We start from the raw sequence: 22,052 nt of genomic DNA, 5'->3' as shown, positions 1-22,052 counted from the left end.
AAGGTATAATTTATGGTAAAAAAAAGAGTGGTAAATGCTGTAACAAGAAGTTAAGGCAGGATACCAGGATCGAGATCGGCTGGGGTAAAGGGTGAGGTCTACTTTGGATAGGGTGGGTGGGGAGGGCTCCCTAAGGAGATGATGTTTGTGCTGCGTTGTGAGGGATCCCAAGAAGGAATGTTCTCAGTAATCACAAGGGCGGCTACATTCCCTTAGGCAGGAGTGAGGGCAATGTGCTTAAAAAGAGCCCAGCTTGTAGAACATCCCTCAGTTGGGGTATGTCCAGTGTTGTCTCACAGATTCAGCTTAATCCTTTCTGGCATTTACAGTAATTCTCTAGGAGCGATGATGGGCTCTCAGTGCACCATGTGAGGAGCTGTATGTCAGCTCGTCTCATCACTGTTGTTATGAGAGTCAAAGAGAGGCTGAGGACCTGTTGCACGTCAGACAAACTAAAGGTACTTGACAACACGTGCCACGCGGTTACAGTTGCTCCAAGGAACATTACTGAGATAATTGGTGAATGATATGATGTCATTGTGAAATTCCTTAAATTTGACTGTTTGCAAAGGGATGTTCTTGCTCTTAGGGGATACATGCTAAAGTTTTTGGGGGTGAAGGGCCGTAATGTTGGCAAATTACCCATGATTCAGCAATCGTGGTTGTAATAAACGCATGGAGAAAGGAATCAGTCAAATGTGGCAAAATGTTCTCACAGCTGGTGAATCCAGGTGAAGCATATACTTGGGATTATTGGATTAGTCTTGAAACTTCTCTGTCAGCTTGAAATAAAACTTAAGAAACATGTGCCTGCAACAAATGGAGTGACAAAGTAGAAGACACTGTTTCTAGCTGTTGAGCTTGCAGTGGAATTCAGTACATAATAAATGGTGATACATAAACGTTTAAAAAAGAAGGGCAGAAAGCATGCCTGGAGTAAGGACATGCTGTCAGATAAGGATCTAGCCGGAAATACAGAAACAATGACACAGGGTGCTCTAGTAGACCAGGGACAAGGATGGAGGTGGGCAAGTTTGGCTTCCGGTGGTGGCTGGGAGATGATGTTGACTTCGAAGTGCCAGCAGGACGTGCAGGCGATGTTCAGTAGATGGCTGGACATGGGAATCTCTAGCTTGAGGTGCAGATTTGGGAGCCACCAGACGCTGGGAATGGTTGAAATCTCAGCAGGGCAGGAAGTTGGCCAGAGAAGGTGTCTCCAGTGACAGAGGGTTGAGGACAGAACCGCAGAGAATATCAAGTTAAGGAGTGGTAAAGGAGGATGAGCTGCTGGTGGGACTGAGTGGGGAGGGCCAGGTGAGTCAGAGAAGGGAGCAATGCAGAGAGGTGAGGGAGATGAGTAAGGAGAGTTCAGGGACAGTGTGCTTTGGGTGGCACATGCCAGAGGGAGGTCAAGGCAGGTGAGGAGCAAAAGTGTCCCCCAGTAACCCTCTTACACTATTAGTGGGAATAAAACTGGTGCAGCCACTCTGGAAAACAGTATGGAGGTTCCTCAAAAAGATAAAAATAGAGCTACCCTATGACCCAGCAATTGCACTAGTTGGTATTTATCCAAAGGATACAAACGTGGTGATTCGAGGGGGCACCTGCACCCCAATGTTTATAGCAGCAATGTCCATAATAGCCAAACTACGGAAAGGGCCTAGATGTCCATCAACAGATGAATGGATAAAGAAGAGGTGATACACACACAAACACACACACACACACACACACACACAGACACACACACACACAATGGAATATTACTCAGCCATCAGAAAGAATGAAATCTTGCCATTTGCAATGATGTGGATGGAACTAGAGGGCATTATGCTCAGTGAAATAAGTCAGAGAAAGACAAATATCATATGATTTCACTTACATGCAGAGAAGGAAAACATGAAAACAGGGGAAGGGAAGGAAAATTAGGATGAAAACAGAGAGGCAGGCAAATCATAAGAGATGCTGAACTCTAGGAAACAAACTGAGGGTTGCTGGAGGGGAGGTGGGGGGGATGGGGTAACTGGGTGATGGGCATTAAGGAGGCCATGTGATGTCATGAGCACTGGGTATTATATGCAACCGATGAATCACTAAATTCTACCTCTGAAACTAATTAAAAAAAAAAAAAAGTGTTCCCCGGATTTGGTGGTCAGAGCAGTCTTCTTCCAGGAAGTGAATTTTAAGCCCAGCTTTGGAAGGTAAGAGTCAGCGAGGCAAAGGATCCGGGGTGGTTGTGTTGGGTAAGTCTTCTCCACAGCACAAAGCATGGGTGCTGGCTGTGGGAGAGGAGGAAGCAAAGTCCACTCAGGCATCTACAGAAGGCCAGTGTGGCTGGGGTGTGGTTGGAGCGTACAGGGAGGGAAGGAGTCATGGGCATGGAAGCTGGTGAAGCAGGCCAGGGTCAGATCATACAGGACTTTATAGGAGTTTGGATTTTGCCCTAAGGGCAAAGGATGCCCCTGGAGAATTTTAAGTCTTGGGGTATATTGAACAGTTCTGCATTTTAAAAAGATCCCTTTAGGGGGTGCCTGGCTGGCTCAGTAGAGCAAGTGACTCTTGATCTCGGGGTCCAGAGTTCAAGCCCCATGTTGGGCTAGAGCCTACCTAAAAAAATAAATAAAAACAAAAAGATTCCTTTGGCTACCAATGGGCTAGCACCTTGGTGGAGGGGTGAGGGTGGTTGATAAGTCTGAGGTCGGGGAGACTCTCTGGAGGCTATCGTGGTAATCTAGACTAGTGTAGTTAGGCACGGACGTTGAATGTGAACAGTTACTTAGGTGTGAGAATCAAGACAGAGGTGTTGGAACTGGAAGGAGAGACAGAGAAATTATAAAATATGGGCTTCCAGCTCAAGGAACTGGCTGGGTGTTTGCTGCCATTCACTGAGCTGGAGAAAGAGCAGGTTGGGGGAGAGTAGCATGAGTTCAGTGTTGGACGTGTTGGGTGGGGGGTGTCTGCGCTATCTGGGTGATATCACCTGGGCAGTTAGAGGTAGACCCTGAGCCCAGTAGAGAGGTTTTGGGTGGGGATCATCATATACTTGGGGCTCCTCAGCACATAGATGGTTCTTAAAGTCACAAATAAAGGAAGGCCAGAGAAATAAGAGGTGTTCCAGGGAGAGTGTGAGGAGAATTTTTAAAACATTGAATTTGACCATGCGGTGGTTGAGGGGAGCAGACAGGAAAATTGAAAAGATCCGAAGGGAATAAATTCTTTTGTTATCGGCACCTATTAATAAAATTGTTTACTCATCAATTTAGTCATTTATTGAGAAAATATTTCTTGGCCTCAAAAGAATATTAACCTTGGAGTGAAGAGACCCAGATATTATTAACTCTGAAATGAGCCGACTTAATCTCTCTGGTTTGGTTTCTTTATGTTGTCAGGTTCATTTCCACCTCAAGTTTTCTAAGATGTGTGATGGTACACAACGGACAGTGTCTTCAATGCTAAGCCTGACCCTAACCCTTGCTTCACATGAAGGTTTCTCATAACATTTATCCCTAAAGCACATTAATCTGTGCCTTAAAGAGGTGACTTCTCTGGAGAAATACTTTCTGCCCCTCTAATTGATAGAACCTGAGCAATATTGAGTTGACCTTTTCTCTTACTTTCTTGCTCTCATATCAGGATATTTTTTAAATTTAAATTTAAATTTTTTGTATTTTGGTATTGAGTGGAGGATAGCTAGCTCTCTCTGGTGAGGGCCTGAAGTACAGATACGACATAGGGAGTGGGTGTAATGTGTGTAACTGAGGCTGGCAAACAGGAAACTTTTTGGAACAACTGGGCTTAACTCAGGAGACAGTTTCCTCCCTTTAGAAGAAAAAGACCATCTTGTCAATTTAGGGGAACTGACTCCAATTGTTTTCCTTACTCCCTCTCTCCCTTAGGTGAACCAAGTGAACCAAGTTTCTGCAGGTAGGGAGGGTGTGGTTTTGAGTAGCTTCTCGGGGCTTGGGGGTGGGGGTGGGGAGCACTTGGCTCCGACTTCCCTCGGGGACTTAGACATCGTGTCTGCTGAAGTCCTTGGCTTTGCTCTGGCTTCTGAAGGTCCAGCCCGGCAGCAGGATCCTTATTCCCATCCCAAGTCCTTCTATGTCTGTAGTCTTATCTATATACCCCTTTTTGCTTTCCTTGGGGAAGTGGGGAACCAGGGTAGGGTTTCCCTTCCCTGCTTGAGAAGTGAATACAGGAGGCAGAGCTGCCCGCGGGCCCCATGGGCATGTCCCTCAATCATTGTTACTTGTTCCACTCCCAGGAGCTGCGCTGCTGCCTGTAGGGCTCTCCAGCGACATCCATCTCCAGGGGCCACATTGTGGGAAGCCAGGGAGGGAGCTGGAGTTTTTATTGTCCTTCCCACTCGTTTTGGGTATTAGGTCCCAAGAGGGCGGGCAACGCCTAAGGGTCCTGCCTCCTTTTTCCAGGGACTGGAGCCACACATCCCCTTTCAGGTGGGAAAATGATTCTCCAGCATGCACTGTTCTCTCCTTTACAATTTAAAGGAATAATTTTCTGTGCTGTGAATCCTCAAGGCTTTGTTATTTATATGCAAAGCCATGTTTTTGTATTTTAAGTATTTTAAATCATTCTCTTTCAGAAAGCCCCCTTCTGAAAATCCAGGGTGTTATGGCTCTTGATAGCATCCTTGATCCTCTAAACAGGGGCCTGAGCCACACCCTCCTGGACCGGCCAGCAGTATTTACTCACACAATATAGCCCAAGTAATGGAATGAGTTGACTTACTGGATGGAATTATCTAGAGTCGACAATTAGAATTTTGGGGAATAGCTGCCAAAAACAATGATCATGGGTTTGGCCATATTGGCTCTTAAATTTTTTTTTTTAAAGATTTTATTTATTTATTTGACAGAGATAGAAACAGCCAGCGAGAGAGGGAACACAAGCAGGGGGAGTGGGAGAGGAAGAAGCAGGCTCCTAGCGGAAGAGCCTGATGTGGGGCTCGATCCCATAACGCCGGGATCGCGCCCTGAGCCGAAGGCAGACGCTTAACCGCTGTGCCACCCAGGCGCCCCTTAAATTTTTTTTTTGATAGTAATTAACCAAGGTTTTTTTTATTTTAAAGATTTTTATTTATTTATTTATTTGAGAGAGAGAGTGAGCACAAGCGGAGGGAGAGGCAGAGGGAGAGAGACAGGCAGACTCCCTGCTGAGTGTAGAGCCCAACACCACATGGGGCTCATCCCAGGACCCTGAGATCATGACCAGAGCTGAAACCAAGAGTCAGAAGCTCAACCAACTGAGCCATGAGGTACCCCAATAATTAGCCAAGTATTTTAAGTCCATTTTTGGTTCATGATTTTAAGATCGTGCTGCCTGAGGAGAGGAGAATGGTTTTCTGTTCATGAAGGCAAATGGGTAGGCTGGCATTTCCTTAAAAGCAATATTAGAATATTTCTATGACATTTTAGGTGTTTATGACATTAGGGAGATGAAACTGTAGAAACACTGTCTAGAGAGCACTGGTAAGTAATAGAAGAGGTAATACTCAGGGATAGGTAATGGAAAAATTATCTTAATATTGCTTGTTCTTTTGTCGGTTGACGTGGAACTGTTCAGTACTGAAATGAAGTCCCACAGGAGTTAAGTCTCCTCATGATAATTACGGTGCTAGAGAATTACTTTTTTTGGAAGATGGGATAAACCGTATCTCAGGTCCCTTCTAAGGGAAATATTTCTGAGGAGCCTGTTTTGAGTAAACAACTTAATTAAAGTTTGAAGCACACTGCTCAGCATAGGAGCTAAAATATTGCATCTTGAAAATTTTTTCACTTTACAATAATTTATCAAGTTTACATGTATCAATTTTATGATACATGGAGTGGAAAAATCCCATTTGGGAAGAGTTCTAGAATCTTTAACATGTGAAAAGATGTATAGAAGACAATGACAAATAAAATACCCCATCTAGTTGTCAATGAAGATTTTTGTTTCCACCATTTCTCTCACAGAAGCTATTCCATACATGACATGTTTTCAAATCCGCATTCATTATTAGCCTTGACAGCCGAACCCAGTACCTCCCATGGGACCATATTCAATATGAATGCTGAAAAACTGCCAGCACTTAAAATTTGGCTTGAAGTTAATTAGTTTCCTGTGATTTTCCTTGCATCCAGTCTGAGAAGTTATCTTGCTAATGTACACAGATTAAAAAAAACTTCATAGAACTTTGTATCGAACTAAAATATTAGCTTCTAAATTGGCTGGACCTGACCCGTACGACATTTATGAACTTGTAGAAAGTAGAACACACCTTCCAAAAAGTAATTGGAAAATATAATTATAAATTTATTCTCTTGGAAAATTTAATTATGAATTTATACTTTTTAAAACTTTGAACATAACATTACCTATGGAAATGCAACTCATTATTATAACGGCCAGATTCGCAGACAACAATATTGAGAGTGAGAAAATAATTCAGTTTAGGGAGAAATGATTGTTTCAACATTTAACCAGATATATATGGGCAAACAACATTGTGACTAAGAGCTTGCGCTTTGGAGTCAGACAGCCCTGATTTTGATTTTGGCTGTGCCATTTCATTCGGTCCTTCATTCATTTTTTAGTCTTTATCTGAAACCCAGTCACTGGGGACATAGTGGTGAACAAAACAGGCATTTTCCTGCCTCCTGTAGACCTCATAGTCTAGCAGGGGAAGTAGATATGAAATAAATAATCATATAAATAATAGTTATAATATGAAGGATAAGGACTGGGTGCCATGAAATCAAATAACAGATTGAGGCTTGGGAAGGCCAATATAAGGACTGAAAACAGGCCATAAGGTGTTTGGGTAGAGGGAGCCGGAGTAAGAGAGATTGAGAGAGGAGGGGAGGGGAAGGATCAGAAAATACAGCTGTAAGATTTGATCAGATTTTTTCCTTTTTGAATCTAAATTTCCTTGTTATAGATAGTAGTAACAGCTTCACGTAGTTGCTCTTGGAATTAAATAACATTGCATTTGAATCATGCTTACTACAGACCTAGCATGAAAAGTATTTACATTCAGGTGAGGTGTAATATCCACCGTAGGAATGGAAATGAGCAAAGAAGGGCTGATAGTTGCTTAAAAAGCTTCAGAGAAAAATTCCACATTTATGCTAATTTTAGAAATGAGTTATTTATTACAGTCGTAGCTGAAGGAAAAGGCAAGACAAAACATCTTAATGTTTTCTGACTAATGAGTGAATTTAAGTGGCATAAATCAGCGAGGTTACAGAATAAAGATACTGAAGTTATAAAGAGTTGATTGATGTAATTTCCCATGTATAAAACCTTGCACATCTAGTCTGTAAAATCTTGAGATCAAGATTGGCTGTTGCTCGGGCCCTAACAAGCTTCTAAAGGCAGGACGAGTTAAAGAAATAATTGCAGACTTATTAACTAAGATATTTTCACAAGATTTAGAAAAATTATAAATTATAAATTAAATAGGAATGGGCCTCATCCAAGGATTAAGATTCCTAATTTTGGTTCCTTCAGGGGAAGCATTTTATAAATGTTTTATGCTTTTTATCCTTATCTAACAGGATGTGGATGAACAATTCATGGCCTTTCCTCCTCAGTATATCTTGGTCAACTATCTCCTGTCCTCTCCAGATTCTTCTAAAGCTCATATCTTTGTTCTAGGTTGATCTCTAGCCAGGACTAATTTTTAAAAATATGAGGTTTATTATGTTCTATTTTTATAAGAGGTGAGTGAAATTCCACCTATATTACTTCTCCTTATTTTTTTTTTTTTAGTAAAGTCTTTTTTTTTTTTTTTAAGATTTTATTTACTTATTTATCAGAGAGAAAGAGAGAGCACAAGCAGGGGGAGCAGCCGACGAGGGAGAAGCAGGCTCCCTGCTGAACAATGAGCTTGATGTGGGGCTCGATCCCAGGACCCTTGGATCATGACCTGAGCTGAAGGCAGACACTTAACCACTGAGCCACCCAGGCGCCCTGAAAACATGGATTTGGAATTAGATAGACTTACGAGTTTGAATTCAGTTTCCACCATTTAACTACGTGTGGGTCCTTGGGCTAGCCAGAACTCTGCATCCTTTGTAAGAATTGTTGTAAGGATTGACTGCAATAATGTTAGTAAAGTGCTTATATTATGTCTGTTTGTATCAAAAAAGTGATGACTAATATTACTATTGTTATTATTCATGTCAAATATTAAAATGCAGGCATCTTCAAAGTGATATAGAAAACTTTGCGAAGGGACTGGTTAAGCTGAGACCCCAGTGTCATTAAACTGTTATAAATTATTGCTGGGAATGTAAATTGGTGCTACTTTGTATGCACTATGTACCAAAATCCTTAAAATTTTTATTTATGTTGACGCAGTTGTTTCCCTTCCAGAAATTTATCCTAAGGAAACAATCAGAATTCTAATATATTTATAATAGTGACGGGAAAAAATAACTTAATGTCCAAATATAGGAGAATAGTCAAGTTAAATTGCAACTTTATGATGGAATATTGTGCAGGTTTTAATATTTTTAAAGAATACTTGGGGAAACGTTAATATTTAGTGAAGAAGATAGGATATAAAATTATGGTTATAGCATGACCCCAATTAAGTTCTTTTTTTTTTTTTAAACACATGATTAAAAAAAGAAACCCACACAATTTAATTAAATGGTATTGGGAAAACTGGACAGCTAGCTACATGCCAAAAAATGAAACTGGACCACATTCTTATACCACATGCAGAAATAAACTCCAAATGGATAAAAGACCTATTATGAGGCTTGAACCCATGAAACTCCTTAAAGAAAACATAGGTAGTAATCTCTTGGACATCAGCCTCAGCTACATATTTATGGATATGTTTCTGCAGGCAAGAGAAACAAAAGCAAAAATAAACTATTAGGACTATACCAAATTAAGTTCTTGCACAGTGAAGGAAACTACTAACAAAACAAAACAAACTACTGAATGGGAGAAGATATTTGCAAATGACACACTTGATAAAAGGTTAGTATCTAAAATATATAAAGAACTTATGCAACTCAACACCCAAAAAACAAATAATCTAACTAAAAAATGGGTAGAAGACATAACAAACATTTCTCCAAAGAAAACCTATAGATGACCAACAGACACATGAAAAGATACTCAACATCACTCATCATCAGGGAAATGCAAATCAAAACTACAATAAGATCACATCTCACCTGTCAGAATGGCTGAAATAAAAAATATAAGAAACAACAAGTGTTGGCAAGGAAGTGGAGAAAAGGAAACTCTCCTGCACTGTTGGTGGGGCTGTAAATTGGTATAGGCACTGGGACGACAGTATGGAGGTTCCTCAAAAAATTAAAAATAGAGCTACCCTATGATCCAGTAATAGTACTACTGGGTGTTTACCCAAAGAATACAAAGACACTAATTCAAAAGGATGTATGTAGCCCATGTCTATTGCAGCCTCATGTACAACAGCCAAATTGTGGAAGCAGCCCAAGCGTCCATCGACAGATGACTAGGTAAAGAAGATGTGGTGTACGTAGGTACAGTGGAATATTACTCAGCCATTAAGAAGACTGAAATCTTGCCATTTGCAACATGGATGGAGCTAGAGAGTATTAAGCTAAGTGAAGTCGGTCAGAGAAAGATAAATACCATATGATTTCACTCTTATGTGGAATTTAAGGAACGGAACAAAGGAGAAAAAGACAAACCAAAAAACAGACTCTTAACTATAGAGAACAAACAGATGGTTACCAGAGGGGAGGTGGGTGGGAGGATGGGTGAAACAGGTGAAGGGGGTGAAGAGCACACTTACCATGAGGAGCACTGAGTAATGTACAGAATTGTTGAATCACTATATTGTACACCTGAAACTAATATAACACTGTATGTTAAGTATACTGGGAATAAAAAATAAATAAATAAAAATGAAAAAGTAAAAACCTTTCTAATTCAGAATCTCTATTGAAAAAAATACAGTGTTCCAAAATACCCTTAATACTAGTGCTCTCTTAAAAGAAATTGAGTCTTCTTTTCATTAGGTGGGGAGGAGCAGAGTTAGAAAAACTGAGATGCCAAACGTTTGGGAGATTTGCTTCAAGCACTAATCCTGATGTAGTTCTAATATATATATATATATCATGCTGAGGTAATTCTAAAAAAATCCCCATATACATAACGTATGATTATATATATAAAATGTATATATATAAAATGTGTGTGTGTGTAATATACATATATATATATATATATGATGTATATATAATCCTAACTAATATTTGCTGAGCCAGGAACTATTTCCATTCGCTCTTTTTATTGTATTTATTTATTAGAGAGAGATGGAGAGCACAAGTGGGGGGGAGGGGCAGAGGGAGAGGGAGGAGCAGACTCCCAGCTGCGATCCCAGGATCCTGGGATCATGACCGGAGCCAAAGGCAGATGCTTAACCCCCTGAGCCACCCAGGCACCCCTCTGTTCACTCTTTACAATTCATCACAAGTGAGTGGGGACCCTTCTTATCCCCTCATCTGAAAATGAGGCAATTAAGGCCTGAAAAGCAAATTCTATTTGCAAATAAAAACAACTGGAAGTAGATCTGGAGGCAACGATTGGTTTTCTGTGGTGGACGATTTAAAACATACGTTTAAGTCGGTTTAATGCATGGACATGGGAAATGACCCTGCTGGTGCAGGTGTATAGCCTAGGGGTGCAATTCTAATTCTACACAAATGTTCATAGTTTGTAGTGTCCATTAATACAGCAACTGGTCAAGTATAGTATATTTGTAAGATGGGAATCTAAAAAACAGTTAAAGGAATCAAACTAAGTCTATTTAGGGCAACATGAGTAGATCTTAAAAACATACTGTTTTTAAAATAAAGTAAAAGAGGAACAAATATACTATTTATGGTTAAGAATATATGTTAGAATAATATATCTTCTGTAGGTATACGTAAAAATGGAAAAATGCTTTTAAAGATTATTTATTTGAGGGGCACCTGGGTGGCTCAGTTGTTAAGGTCATGATCCCAGTGTTCTGGGATTGAGCCCCGTATCGGGCTCCCTGCTCAGCGGGAAGCCTGCTTCTCCCTCTCACACTCCCCCTGCTCCCTCTCTCCTGTTCCCTCTCTCACTGCCTCTCTCTCTGTCAAATAAATAAATAAATAAAAATCTTAAAAAAAAAAAAAGGTTATTTGAGAGAGAGAGAGGGAGAGAGAGAGGGAGTGGGGGTCGGGAGGGGCAGAAGGAGAGGACGAAGCAGACTTCCCGCTGAGTGAGGAGCTCAACGTGGGGCTCCATCCCAAGACCCTGAAACCAGGACCTGAGCCAAAATCAAGAGTCAGACGCTTAACCAGCTGAGCCACCCAGGCACCCCCTCCAAAATTTTTTAATGGTCTGGAGGATATTCGCCAAACTTACCTAGTAATTACCTCTGGAATGGAGGAAGAGGGTCAAAATTAGAGATCACAGAGAAAGCAAATTGTAGCTCCATTTGTGATATTCCAATTTTTAAAAGGAAAGTGACTCCAATTTTAATATTAAGATTAATTTCTTAATTAAGTCAAAGACCATTGAAAGTATGCTTCAAGAGTCCGGTTTACTAGGTTCTCAATTTTCGCATCCTAATCTTCAGACTTAGGAAACCGAATATTGTGTTTGTGCATTTCTTCCTGGCTGCAGAGGCAACAGGAAACCCCAAACTTGAACCTCAGTGTGCAGAACGAAGGGAGAGGCAGAAAGCAGAATCACTGAGTTCCCAGCAATACTTGGAACGCATTCGTTATGCAAGTACAACGTTTCGAGTACATTTGGGACAGGAAGTTCATCATGAAAATAAGTGGAAGATAAATAATATTATAGCCAGAATAGTAAGTGTCTTCAAGGATTAAAACAGGAATTTAATGATTTCTAATGTTTTCAATAGCTGTAAAAAGATCTCCAGCTAAAGGAGGAGAAGCTGGAGGGAGGAGGTGACCTACATAGCGTTTGTGCTGCTCGTCCAAGGTGGCTGGCCCTTAGCTCGGCCCAAAGAAAACTCAGTAAAAACGCTGCTGCTTCATCACTTCTAGCGGCATTGTTCTGTGAGAAGGAAGCCGTGACGTCCAGCCCACACACTCCTGATAGCAGCAAGGCCTCCACAGAGGCCTGCTTCGTAAAAAAATGAAGAAGAAGATGGCAGGGAAATGTTCGCAATATGGAATCCCTCCAGTTTCACTTTAGAAAGAAATCAAATCACGTTTCACCTTCCCATAAGAATCCCTGCAGGGAGACAAAGCAAGATCCACAATGAAGTTTTTAGAATTAATTTTTCTCTCTTTTGTGTCCAGGATACATTGGATTAACGGCAGATTTCAAACCTTAACCCTCAGTGCTTAGCTACTCTCTGGCTGATCAAGGACAGGATAAGGATGTCCTCGGCACGCTCTGTAGGACAGACAAAAGTGAGTAGACTTCCATTCCGGAAGCCTTTCCCTCTGCAACAGAGAGCCGATAATCTCCTGCGTTCTCCCAGGCCCGGCCTCGCATCCTCAGTGCAAGCTCAGCAAGAGCACAGCAGGGGGCAGCTGGGCAAGGAGGAGGGAGGGATCAGAGCCAAGGAGGAAAATCACCTCGTGGACAGTGTACGCGCCTTCCTAGCAATCCTGTCCCTCTTCTCATATTTGCAGTTTCAGAGTCTCCCTAATCCATTTTTCCTCTAATTTTCTGCAGAACCTGACCAATCAAAACTCCCACTGACCACAGTGCTGTCTTTCAGCTATTCTCCATAGCAACCGAGGCTTCTCCTTCGCAGCACTTAACACAATAGCAAATAGTAAATTACATGTGTAATTAAGTATTTAACATCTCCCTGCCTCAGAAGACTGTGATGTTCCTAAGTCGTCCCTAGCGCTACTCAGAACCTCACAATGGAAATGCTCAGTAATTATTTGTGGAATAAGTGAATGAATGGATGGACGGATGACCACTCCTCTTACCAGTACCCTATGCCTCCCGTCTGATTCACCCTACAATCTCATCCCGTTCTCATCTGCCAAATCCTGTACCGAATTCCATCAGCCCCTGCTGCTGCTTGACTTCTGCTGAGCGCCCCCCCCCCCCAGCAGCAGGCTGATGTAGGAAGCCCACAGATCCTTGCAGCATATCCCATTTCAGCCTGTCCCTCTCTACTAGCATTAACAAACCGAAGTTGCCTTCCTGTTGACTGTGTACCGAATAGCTTCTACGCTATGGCAGGATTATGAACTAAAAGCCGGTCACCACACTGCTGGTGTTTCCCATCATCCTTGCAGGTTACCAAAGGTCTAGATCTCAGAGAATAGCTTCCAACGTCCCTCCCAAGTTTCAGATTTAGTTCTCATCCAGTGTCAAAAAGAGAAAAGAAAGTAAATGGCAGTAAAGAAATATTGAAAGAGGGAAAGGTTGAGAGGACGGGAAAGAGCATCATGCACGTGCTGTTGGGGCTGTGCGCTGGTGCGAGGGGGCCCAACCGTCTGACTTGGCTCTTCCAAGTAGATCCACAGAAGTCACACAATCCACTAGGACCACAGGGTAACGCAAACAAGTGGCTCGGTAACAGCACCCCTATTCACTACAGGAAACCATGACAAATTTCAAGACCCACGAAACAATTCAATGGCCTAAGGTAAGCCCTTGTTCAGTAAAAGCACTTTTATAGCAGAGTCCAATGGGGTCCAAGTGGACATCTCTCTGAGGTTCTGGCTTTTCAAGGATAATTTTGAAGTCGAGCATAGAATGCATGACAGCACATTCTTCAGCCAATCCTCTGAATATCATTTGCCACCATTAATTTGGTTAATATCAGAAACATGTTTCTGAACCTCTGGTCTGGGTACGAAGACTGCGTTCCTCATCATCTGGGTCCAGCTGCCTGCTGCGACCAGTGGATCATGTCCTGTCACTCGAGGGTGGAGGGCTCATCTATCTAACCCCAACTTAGCAAGCCTTGAAATGTCATAAATTCTAAACTGATGTAATAATTGTAAGGCATTTCAACATGGGGCTTGAAAACGGCCTTGCCAAAACTTCATCCAAAAATAAATGTAGGCTGATGCAATTGCCTTCTGGCTGTTCTCCCTTCCTTCCCTCTCCCTTTGTACTGATCTAACCTTTTCAGCACCGCAGAGGAGATGTGATGACATGCAGACCTGATGGGGTCCCTCCCCCGGTGGACAAACGCTGTCCTCTGTCGACAGGGTGAGGAATAGACAGACTCCTTAAGTCAGCCGAAACACATTACCGGTATCTAAAATCTAGCCAAACCTTCAGTCACATGGAAAATTCAGGTTTGTCCAAGCTTGCCATGTATCTTTAAGCATAACTGTTTCTTGCCTGTGGTGCCTTCTACCCTCCTTCCCAGGCTCCTTCTCTACTTGACCAGAGTTGGAATTGGCTTTTCTGCGGAGCTTTCATGGGACACCCAGGCAGACATTTTTATTCCGATTACCACTCCTGCTCATCCTCGTCTTGTTTTATCTATTCTGCTCGATAATTCTCTGTGGAATCAATTAAAAAAAAGTCCCCCACATTATTACCAATCAGAAATGCTACTGATATATTTTGGTACATTTCTTTATAGTACTGTTCCTATACATAAATACTGTGTCCTTAGAAAACACTTATTATTGAAGCGTAGTTGACATACGGTGTTAGAATAGTTTCAGGTGCACAACCCAGTTATTTGACAGTTCCGTACATTACTCAGTGCTCACCGCAGTAAGTACAGTCACCATCTATCACATGCAATGTTATTACAATACTGTTGACTATATTCCCTATGCTGTATTTTTCATCTCCATGACTTACTTATTTTATAACTGGAAATTTGTACTTCTTAGTCAAATTAGGTAAAACCTAATTCATCCATCCCTCCACCCACCTCCCCTCTGGCAACCATCAGTTCGTTCTCTGTATTTAAGAATCTGTTTGTTTTTTTGGTTGTTTGCTTGTTTTGTTTTCAGATTCTACATATAAGTGAAATCATATGGCATTTGTCTATATCTGTCTCACTTATTTCACTGAGCATTGTACCCTCTAGGTCCATCCATGTTGTCACAAATGACAAACATCTCATTCTTTTTTATGGCCGAATAATATTCCTTTACACACACACACACACACACACACACACACACACACACACACGCACACCCCTCCCACGTCTTCTTTATCCTTTCATCTGTTGATGGACATTTGGGTTGCTTCCATATCTTGGCTATTGTAAATAATGCTATAGTAAACGTAGGGGTGTGTATATCTCTTCAAATTCGTGTTTTCATTTTCTTTGCAAATATGGAACCACCCTTGCATCCCAGGAATAAATCACCATTTGATCGTAGTGAATGATTTTTTTTACTGTATTGTTGGATTTGGTTTGCTAATATTTTGTTGAGGATTTTTGCATGTATGTTCATCAGAGATGTTAGCCTATATTTCGTGTTTTCTCTCTCTCTTTTTAGTGTATCTGGTTTTGGCGTCAGGGTAATGCTGGCCTCAGAGAATGAATTTGGAAGTTTTCCTTCCTCTTCTATTTTTTTGGAATAGTTTGAGAAGAGCAGGTATTAGCTCTTCTTTAAATGTTTGGTAGAATTCACCTGTGAAGCCATCCGGTCCTGGACTTCTGTTTGTTGGGAGTTTTTTGATGACTGATGCAATTTCATTGCTGGTAATCGGTCTATTGAAATTTCTTATTTCTTCCTGATTCAGTTTTGGGAGGTGATATGTTTTTAAGAATTTATCCATTTCCTCTAGGTCATCCTATTTATCGGCACATCATTTTTCATAATATTCTCTTATAATCCTTTGTATTTCTATATATTTCTGTGGTGTTGGTTGTAGTTTCTCCTCTTTCATTTCTGATTTTGTTTGAATCCTGACTTTCTCTCTCTCTCTCTCTCTTTTTCTTTTTTTCATGAGTCTGGCTAAAGTTCTATCAGTTTTTTTGGTCTTTCCAAAGAACGAGCTCCCAGTTTCTTTGATCTGTTTGGTTTTTTTGTTTGTTTGTTTGTTTCTATTTCATTTATTTCTGCTCTAATCTTATTATTTACTTCCTTCTGCTGGTTTTTTTGTTCTTTTTCTGTCTCCTTTAGGTGTAAGGTTAAATTGTTCATTTGAGTTTTTTTTTTTTTTTTTTTTTGAGGTAGGCTTGTATTGCTATAAACTTCCCTCCTAGAACAGCTTTTACTGCATCCCAAAGGTTTTGGACTGTTGTGTTTTCATTTTCATTTGTCTCTATGTATTCTTTTTTTCCTCTTTGATTTCTTCGTTGAGCCATTCATTATTTAGAAGCATGTTGCTTAACCTCCATGTACTTGTGTTCTTTCCAGATTTTTTCTTGTGGTTGATTTCTAGTTTCATAGCATTGTGGTCAGAAAAGATGCATGGTATGAATTCAGTCTTTTTGAATTTGTTGAGACTTGTTTTGTGCCCTAATACATGACCATTCTGGAGAATATTCCCTGTGCACTTGAAAAGTATATGCTGTTTTAGGATGGAATGTTCTGAATGTATCTGTTAGATCCATCTGGTGCAATGTGTCATTCCAAACCACTGTTTCTTTGTTGATTTTCTGTTTGGATGATCTATCCATTGATGGAAGTGGAGTGTTAAAGTCCCCTATGATTATTGCATTACTATAGATTACTTCTGTTATATTTGTTATTAGCTGCTTTATGTTTTTGGGTGCTCCCATGTTGGATGCATAAATATTTACAATTGATATATCTTTTTGTTGGATTGTTCTCCTTATGACTAAATAATGTCCTTCTTTGTGTCTTGCTAGTCTTTCTTTAAAAGTCTGTTTTGTCTGATGTAATTACTGCTACCCTGGATTTCGTTTTGCTTCCATTTGCATGATAAATGTTTTTCCACCCCTTCACTTTCAATCTACATCTATCTTTAGGTCTGAAATGAGTCTCTTGTAGGCAGCATATAGATGGTTCCTGCCTTTTTAAATCCATTTCATCACCCTATGTCTTTTTATTGGAGTGTTCAGTCCATTTACATTCAAAGTAATTATTGATAAGTATGTACTTATTGCCACTGATAAGTATGTAACTTGCTTTATGGCTGTTTTGTAGTTCTTCTTTGTTCCTTTCTTCTCTTGCTCTCTTTTCTCAAGGTTTGCTGGCTTTCTTTAGTGATATAGTTGGATTCCTTTCTCTTTATTTTTTGAATATCAATTACTGGTCTTTGATTTGTGGTTACCGTTAGGTTTATATATGGTATCTTATGCATATAGCAGTTAAGTTGATGGTTGCTTAAGTTTGAATCCATTCTTCACTCCTGTCCTCCCACATTTTAGTATAGGATGTCATACTTTACATCTTTTAATTTTGTGAATTCCTTGACTGATTTTTATAGATATGCTTATTTATACTGCTTTTGTGTTTCCCACTTTTCTTACTCCTACTATGGTCTTTCCTTTCCACACACAGAGTCCCCTTTAACATTTCTAGATCATGAACTCCTTTAACTTTTGTTTGTCTGGGAAACTCTTTATCTCTCCTATTCTGAATGATAGCCTTTGCTGGATAGCGTATACTTGACCGTAGGTTTTTGTCTTTCCGCACTTCGAATTTATCATGTCACTCTCTTGGGGCCTTCAAAGTTTCTGCTGAAAAATTAGCTAATAGCCTTATGGGGTTTCCCTTGTATGTAACCGTTTTCTTTTCTCTTGCTGCTTTTAAAATTCTCTCTTATCACTACACTTTGCCATTTTAATTATTATGTGTCTTGGTGTGGACCACTTTTTGTTGATTTTGTTGGGGGTTCTCTGTGCCTCCTAGATCTGGGTTTCTGTTTCCTTCCCTAGATTTTGGAAGTTTTCAGCTATTATTTCTTCAAATAAATTTTTTGCCCCCTTTTCTCTCTGTTTTCCTTGTGAAATCCCTATAATGTGAATGTTATTACACTTGATGGTGTCACTGAGTTCCCTAAGCCTGTTTTCATTTTTTACTGTTATTTTTTTCTCTCTCCTGTTCAGCTTGATTGCTTTTTATTACTCTGTCCTCCAGGTCACTGATTCATTCTTCTACTTCCTCTAGTCTACTATTTATTCCATCTAGTGGATTTTTAATTTTAGACATTGAGTTCTTCATCTCTGATTGGTTCTTTTTTTTTAATGTTTTTTATCTCTTTGTTCAGGGTCTCTGTGAGGTCCTTTGCTCTTTTCTCAAGTCCAGTGAATATCTTTATGACCATTACTTTAAATTCTATATTAGGCATATTACTTACCTCAGTTTTGTTTAGGTCTCTTGCTGTAATTTTTGTCCTATTCTTTCATTTGGGACGTATTCCTCTGTCTCCTCATTTTGTCTAACTCTCTGTGTTTGTTTCTGTGTCTTTGAGAAGTCAGCTATGTCTTCTGCTAGTGAAAATAGTGGCATTATAAAGAAGATGTCTCGTAGTGCCCTGTGTTTCAGTGTCGCCTATTCGCCAGCACCTGGCACTGCAGGGGTATCTCCTATGTGTGTTGTATGCACCCTACTATTGTGGCTGAGCCCCATTTGCCATTAGTCCGGTCATCTGCAATGGCTCTTTTTGCCTGTTGTGGGCAGTATTTGGTTCCTGTGGTGTTAGTGGGCCAGTCTGAGGCCACCTTGGGCTTAAGCTGAGTCAGACAAGGTGTTTACCAGAGATACAGTACCACTGAACTTCAGGAAAATGTGGGGGTTGGGGGCCAGTGCCAGCAAGGTCTGCACTGGTGGGAGGGGACCTGTAGCTGGGTTGGACCTGTAGAAGAGTGTGGTGGCTGGATGTGTGGTGTTAACGAGGTTTACACTGGCCTGGCTCCACAGGAAAACGTGTGAGCAGGGCATGCTGTTAGCAATTTATGATGTGAGTTTTGGCTCAGGGATGGTTCCCACAGGTGTTAGTGTGCTTATGGTGAAGAGAAGGGGAGGGAAATGGTGTCACCTAGCTCTTGTGTTCCTGAAGAAGTCTCCCAGTGGTCCCTGCCCCACTAACCCATGCTCTGAGATTAGTAAACAAATCTCCATTCCATGTAACTCAGCCATTTTTCAAATTCCTGCTTCCATGCTATAGCTCCATGGGGTTATTTGTTGCACTGTCTCTTTAAGTGCAGGGACTCAGTTTCCTCTTGTGCTCCTGGCTCTCCCACAAGCCTGCTATTTTTAAAGTTCCAAGTTTTAAGCCCCAATAATTGTAAGAAATCATAATATTCGGTCTCTCTGGTTTTCAAAGGCAAATGTCATGGGGATTCATCTTCCCTATGCAGGCTCCCTCTTGTAGGAGTCTATTTCTCTCCCTTCTCTGCACCTGTGGTGTCCCCCCTGTCTTCTGGGGACAGTTATGCAGGTCTGTTTCCTCCCAGCTTTGTCTTTGCCTTTCCTACCATCTTCTATGAGGCCTCTTCTCTACATTTAACTGTGGAGAATCTGTTTGGCCAGTCTTTGAGTCATTTTCTGGCTTATTTACACTGGTGTGGCTGTCACCTAGTTGTATCTATGGGACGAGGTGAGCTTAGGGTCTTCGTACTCTGCCATTTTTCTTAGAAGAGTTTTTAAATGAATAAGAGTGCATCCAAAAGACAAGAAATGGGAAAATAATATGAAAATAATAGATCAGCTTTTCCACAAAACTTGATTTTGTGTACAAATGTCTTCTAAAACTTTTCCCACAACGGCTAAGATTTATTTCCTGGATTCTGCACACATCCCACTGTGCCCTGCAGGCACTGGTGAGCCCCAGAAACCAAATCCACATACAAAGAAATGAAAGCAGGAGGACCAGGAAAGGCCCTCAGATTAGGGATAAGAACTGATGAGTGGTCAAAAATTGACTAGAGCACTTATTATGTTGGAGAAATACAATTTGCAGGACTTAATTTATGCACTGTAAATTAGGGAAGAAACTTTATTTGTTGGAGAGTAGGGGAGAGGGTCATAGAAGGGATTGCTCCCTGGGACAGCCCTGGAAGCTTGAAGAAGGGGGAGGGGGAGAGAGAGAGAGAATGGCTACAGGAAGCACTCCATACTGGGAGAGCCTTGGTCATGCACTTGTGCATTGCAGTGTGAATAATGCTGGAACAAAGAGAAGATAGGTTATAGCGCAGGGAGATAGGAATGGATTAGGAGATTTTGTGTGTCACAGGCAGACAGTGATTTTCTTCTCATTTTTTTGTCCACAGGATAATAAGACAACTAAATACCATAGTAGCAAGACTGGCCCAAGACATTGTCCCCAGGTCAGATAATTGGGCACATTGTATACTAAATTATGAATAAATTTATGTCTCCTCTATGCCATTGAGCTTTGAAACCATCCTTTATTCTGAACATACTATGAGCCACCCTGTGAGTCAATTTCAGTCATTATCATAATAATATCAGTAGCAGAATCAAATAATACGTAGTTGGCTTTCTAAAATTAATATAAAATTGCTTCATGGCTTACCTGAGAGATACCTAATAACTTAGATTATCCTCACATGAGGACAAATGGATGAATGTTTAATCTTGCTGTTTTGAATAGGGTAAATTAGTTTTTTTAGAAGTGAAGATTATTTAATACTTGTAGAAAAAGTTGAAGAATTTTCAAAAAATTTTGCTAAGTATACAAAGGCTTATTAGGAGCGCAAACCCCCTGAAATGTCTGCTGTCACGTGCGTTGAGTCTTCTTTGCTGTCTAGGGTTGCTTCTTTGTGCTCGTGTTCCTCGTAAAGACACTTCCTCACAGGGTTTGTGATTTTTGTCTATCCTTGTCCTTGTTTTCTTTTTTTTTTTCTGAATTTAAGGGGGACATTTATTCTGATTATGAAAGTAATACATGGTCATTGTAAAGGATTTGGAAAATATAGAAATATAGAATAAAGTGGAAAATAAAATCGAGTTCTGTAAAAGATAACTACAGTTAACATTTTCTTTTCAATATTTTCCTTTTCTGTAAATTATATCTAATTATACAAATAATGCATAAATACATCTTTCTTGAAAAAACTAAACCATTGCCTTCTCCCCACCCCCAGCTCCAATTCTACCACCACCCCCAGAAGTAAGTACTGTTATTGAGGTGATGTGTATGCTCTCAGACCTTCTTCTTTTTTTTCTCTCTCTACATTTATTTATAGAAAATAAATAGTATATTAACCTCTTCTTATGTTTTATGACAAAGAGTATCAAACCATGGATCTACCCTTTCTCATTTTTGTTTAATGACATATCTTGGAGATATTATTATGTTCAAACATAGAGATCTAGCTCACACTATGTGTTGCATAGTATTTCACAGTGTGGAAATGCCTAGTTTTAGTGATTGCCCTGTCAATGGGAATTGATATGGTTTTAGCCCTCCCCCCTTCGCTCTTTTGCTATATAAATAATGGTATAATGAATATCCTTATACATATTTTTACGCACATGTATGAGTATTTTTCATGGGGAGATAATTGGAGAGTAGAGCTTCTCAGTCAGATGGTATTTTCATTTAGTAGATATAATACATAGATTTTATTTTATTTTAAACTCCTGTTTCCTTTATTTATTTATTTATTTATTTATTTATTTATTTATTTATTTATTTTAAGAGAGACAGTGCACGCATGCACACGTGCATGAGGGGTGGGAGGGGCAGAAAGAGAAGGAGAGAGAGAATCCCAAGCAGGCTCCCTGCTCAGTGTGGAGCCCAACACGGGGCTCGATCCCATGACCCTGAGATCAGGATTTAAACTGAAATCAAGAGTCGGACACTTAACCGACTGAGCCACCCAGATGCCTTAGTACATTGATTTTAATACAGCCAAATCAGGAGAGCATCCAAAGGGTTTAACTATCTCATATTCCTGGCAGCTACATATGAAGATAACCTTTTCTTTATATTTTGCTAACACTTGTTATTATCAAACCTATTTTTTCCAAACTGATGTACCAAAAATGGTGTGTCTTTGTTTTAATTCTTATTCACCTGATTATTAGGGAGGTTGGAAGATCTTTTTATGTATTTTTTGGCCATTTGTTTTTCTCTTAATGCAAATTCTCTATTTATATGTATACTCATTTTATTGGGTTGTGATTTTCTTATTAATT

General features: G+C 40.3%; 1 protein-coding gene across 10 annotated transcripts in view; it reads left to right on the top strand.

Annotated features, from left to right (window-relative positions):
• The window catches only part of CCDC170 (coiled-coil domain containing 170), a 101,782-nt gene that overhangs the window by 8,832 nt on the left and 70,898 nt on the right, over positions 1 to 22,052 (top strand). Inside the window, exons 2-3 of one of the 10 annotated variants that reach the window (XM_057310961.1) lie at positions 12,318 to 12,431; positions 13,586 to 13,633. The exons of 3 other annotated variants lie outside the window; for them this stretch is intronic. In XM_057310961.1, coding sequence (XP_057166944.1) covers positions 12,399 to 12,431; positions 13,586 to 13,633 — 81 coding nt within the window. In that variant the 5' untranslated portion in view covers positions 12,318 to 12,398. Of the gene's footprint in view, positions 1 to 144; positions 459 to 11,670; positions 13,634 to 22,052 lie in introns of those variants that run through there. 6 more of the 10 variants (XM_057310960.1, XM_057310964.1, XM_057310963.1 and 3 more) reach the window with 6 other exon arrangements.

Source organism: Ursus arctos, unplaced genomic scaffold (genome assembly GCF_023065955.2).
Source record: "Ursus arctos isolate Adak ecotype North America unplaced genomic scaffold, UrsArc2.0 scaffold_13, whole genome shotgun sequence".
NCBI classification, from domain to species: domain Eukaryota; kingdom Metazoa; phylum Chordata; class Mammalia; order Carnivora; family Ursidae; genus Ursus; species Ursus arctos.
The sequence above is the reverse complement of the archived record's forward strand: the minus strand, read 5'-3'. Positions and strand labels throughout refer to the sequence as shown.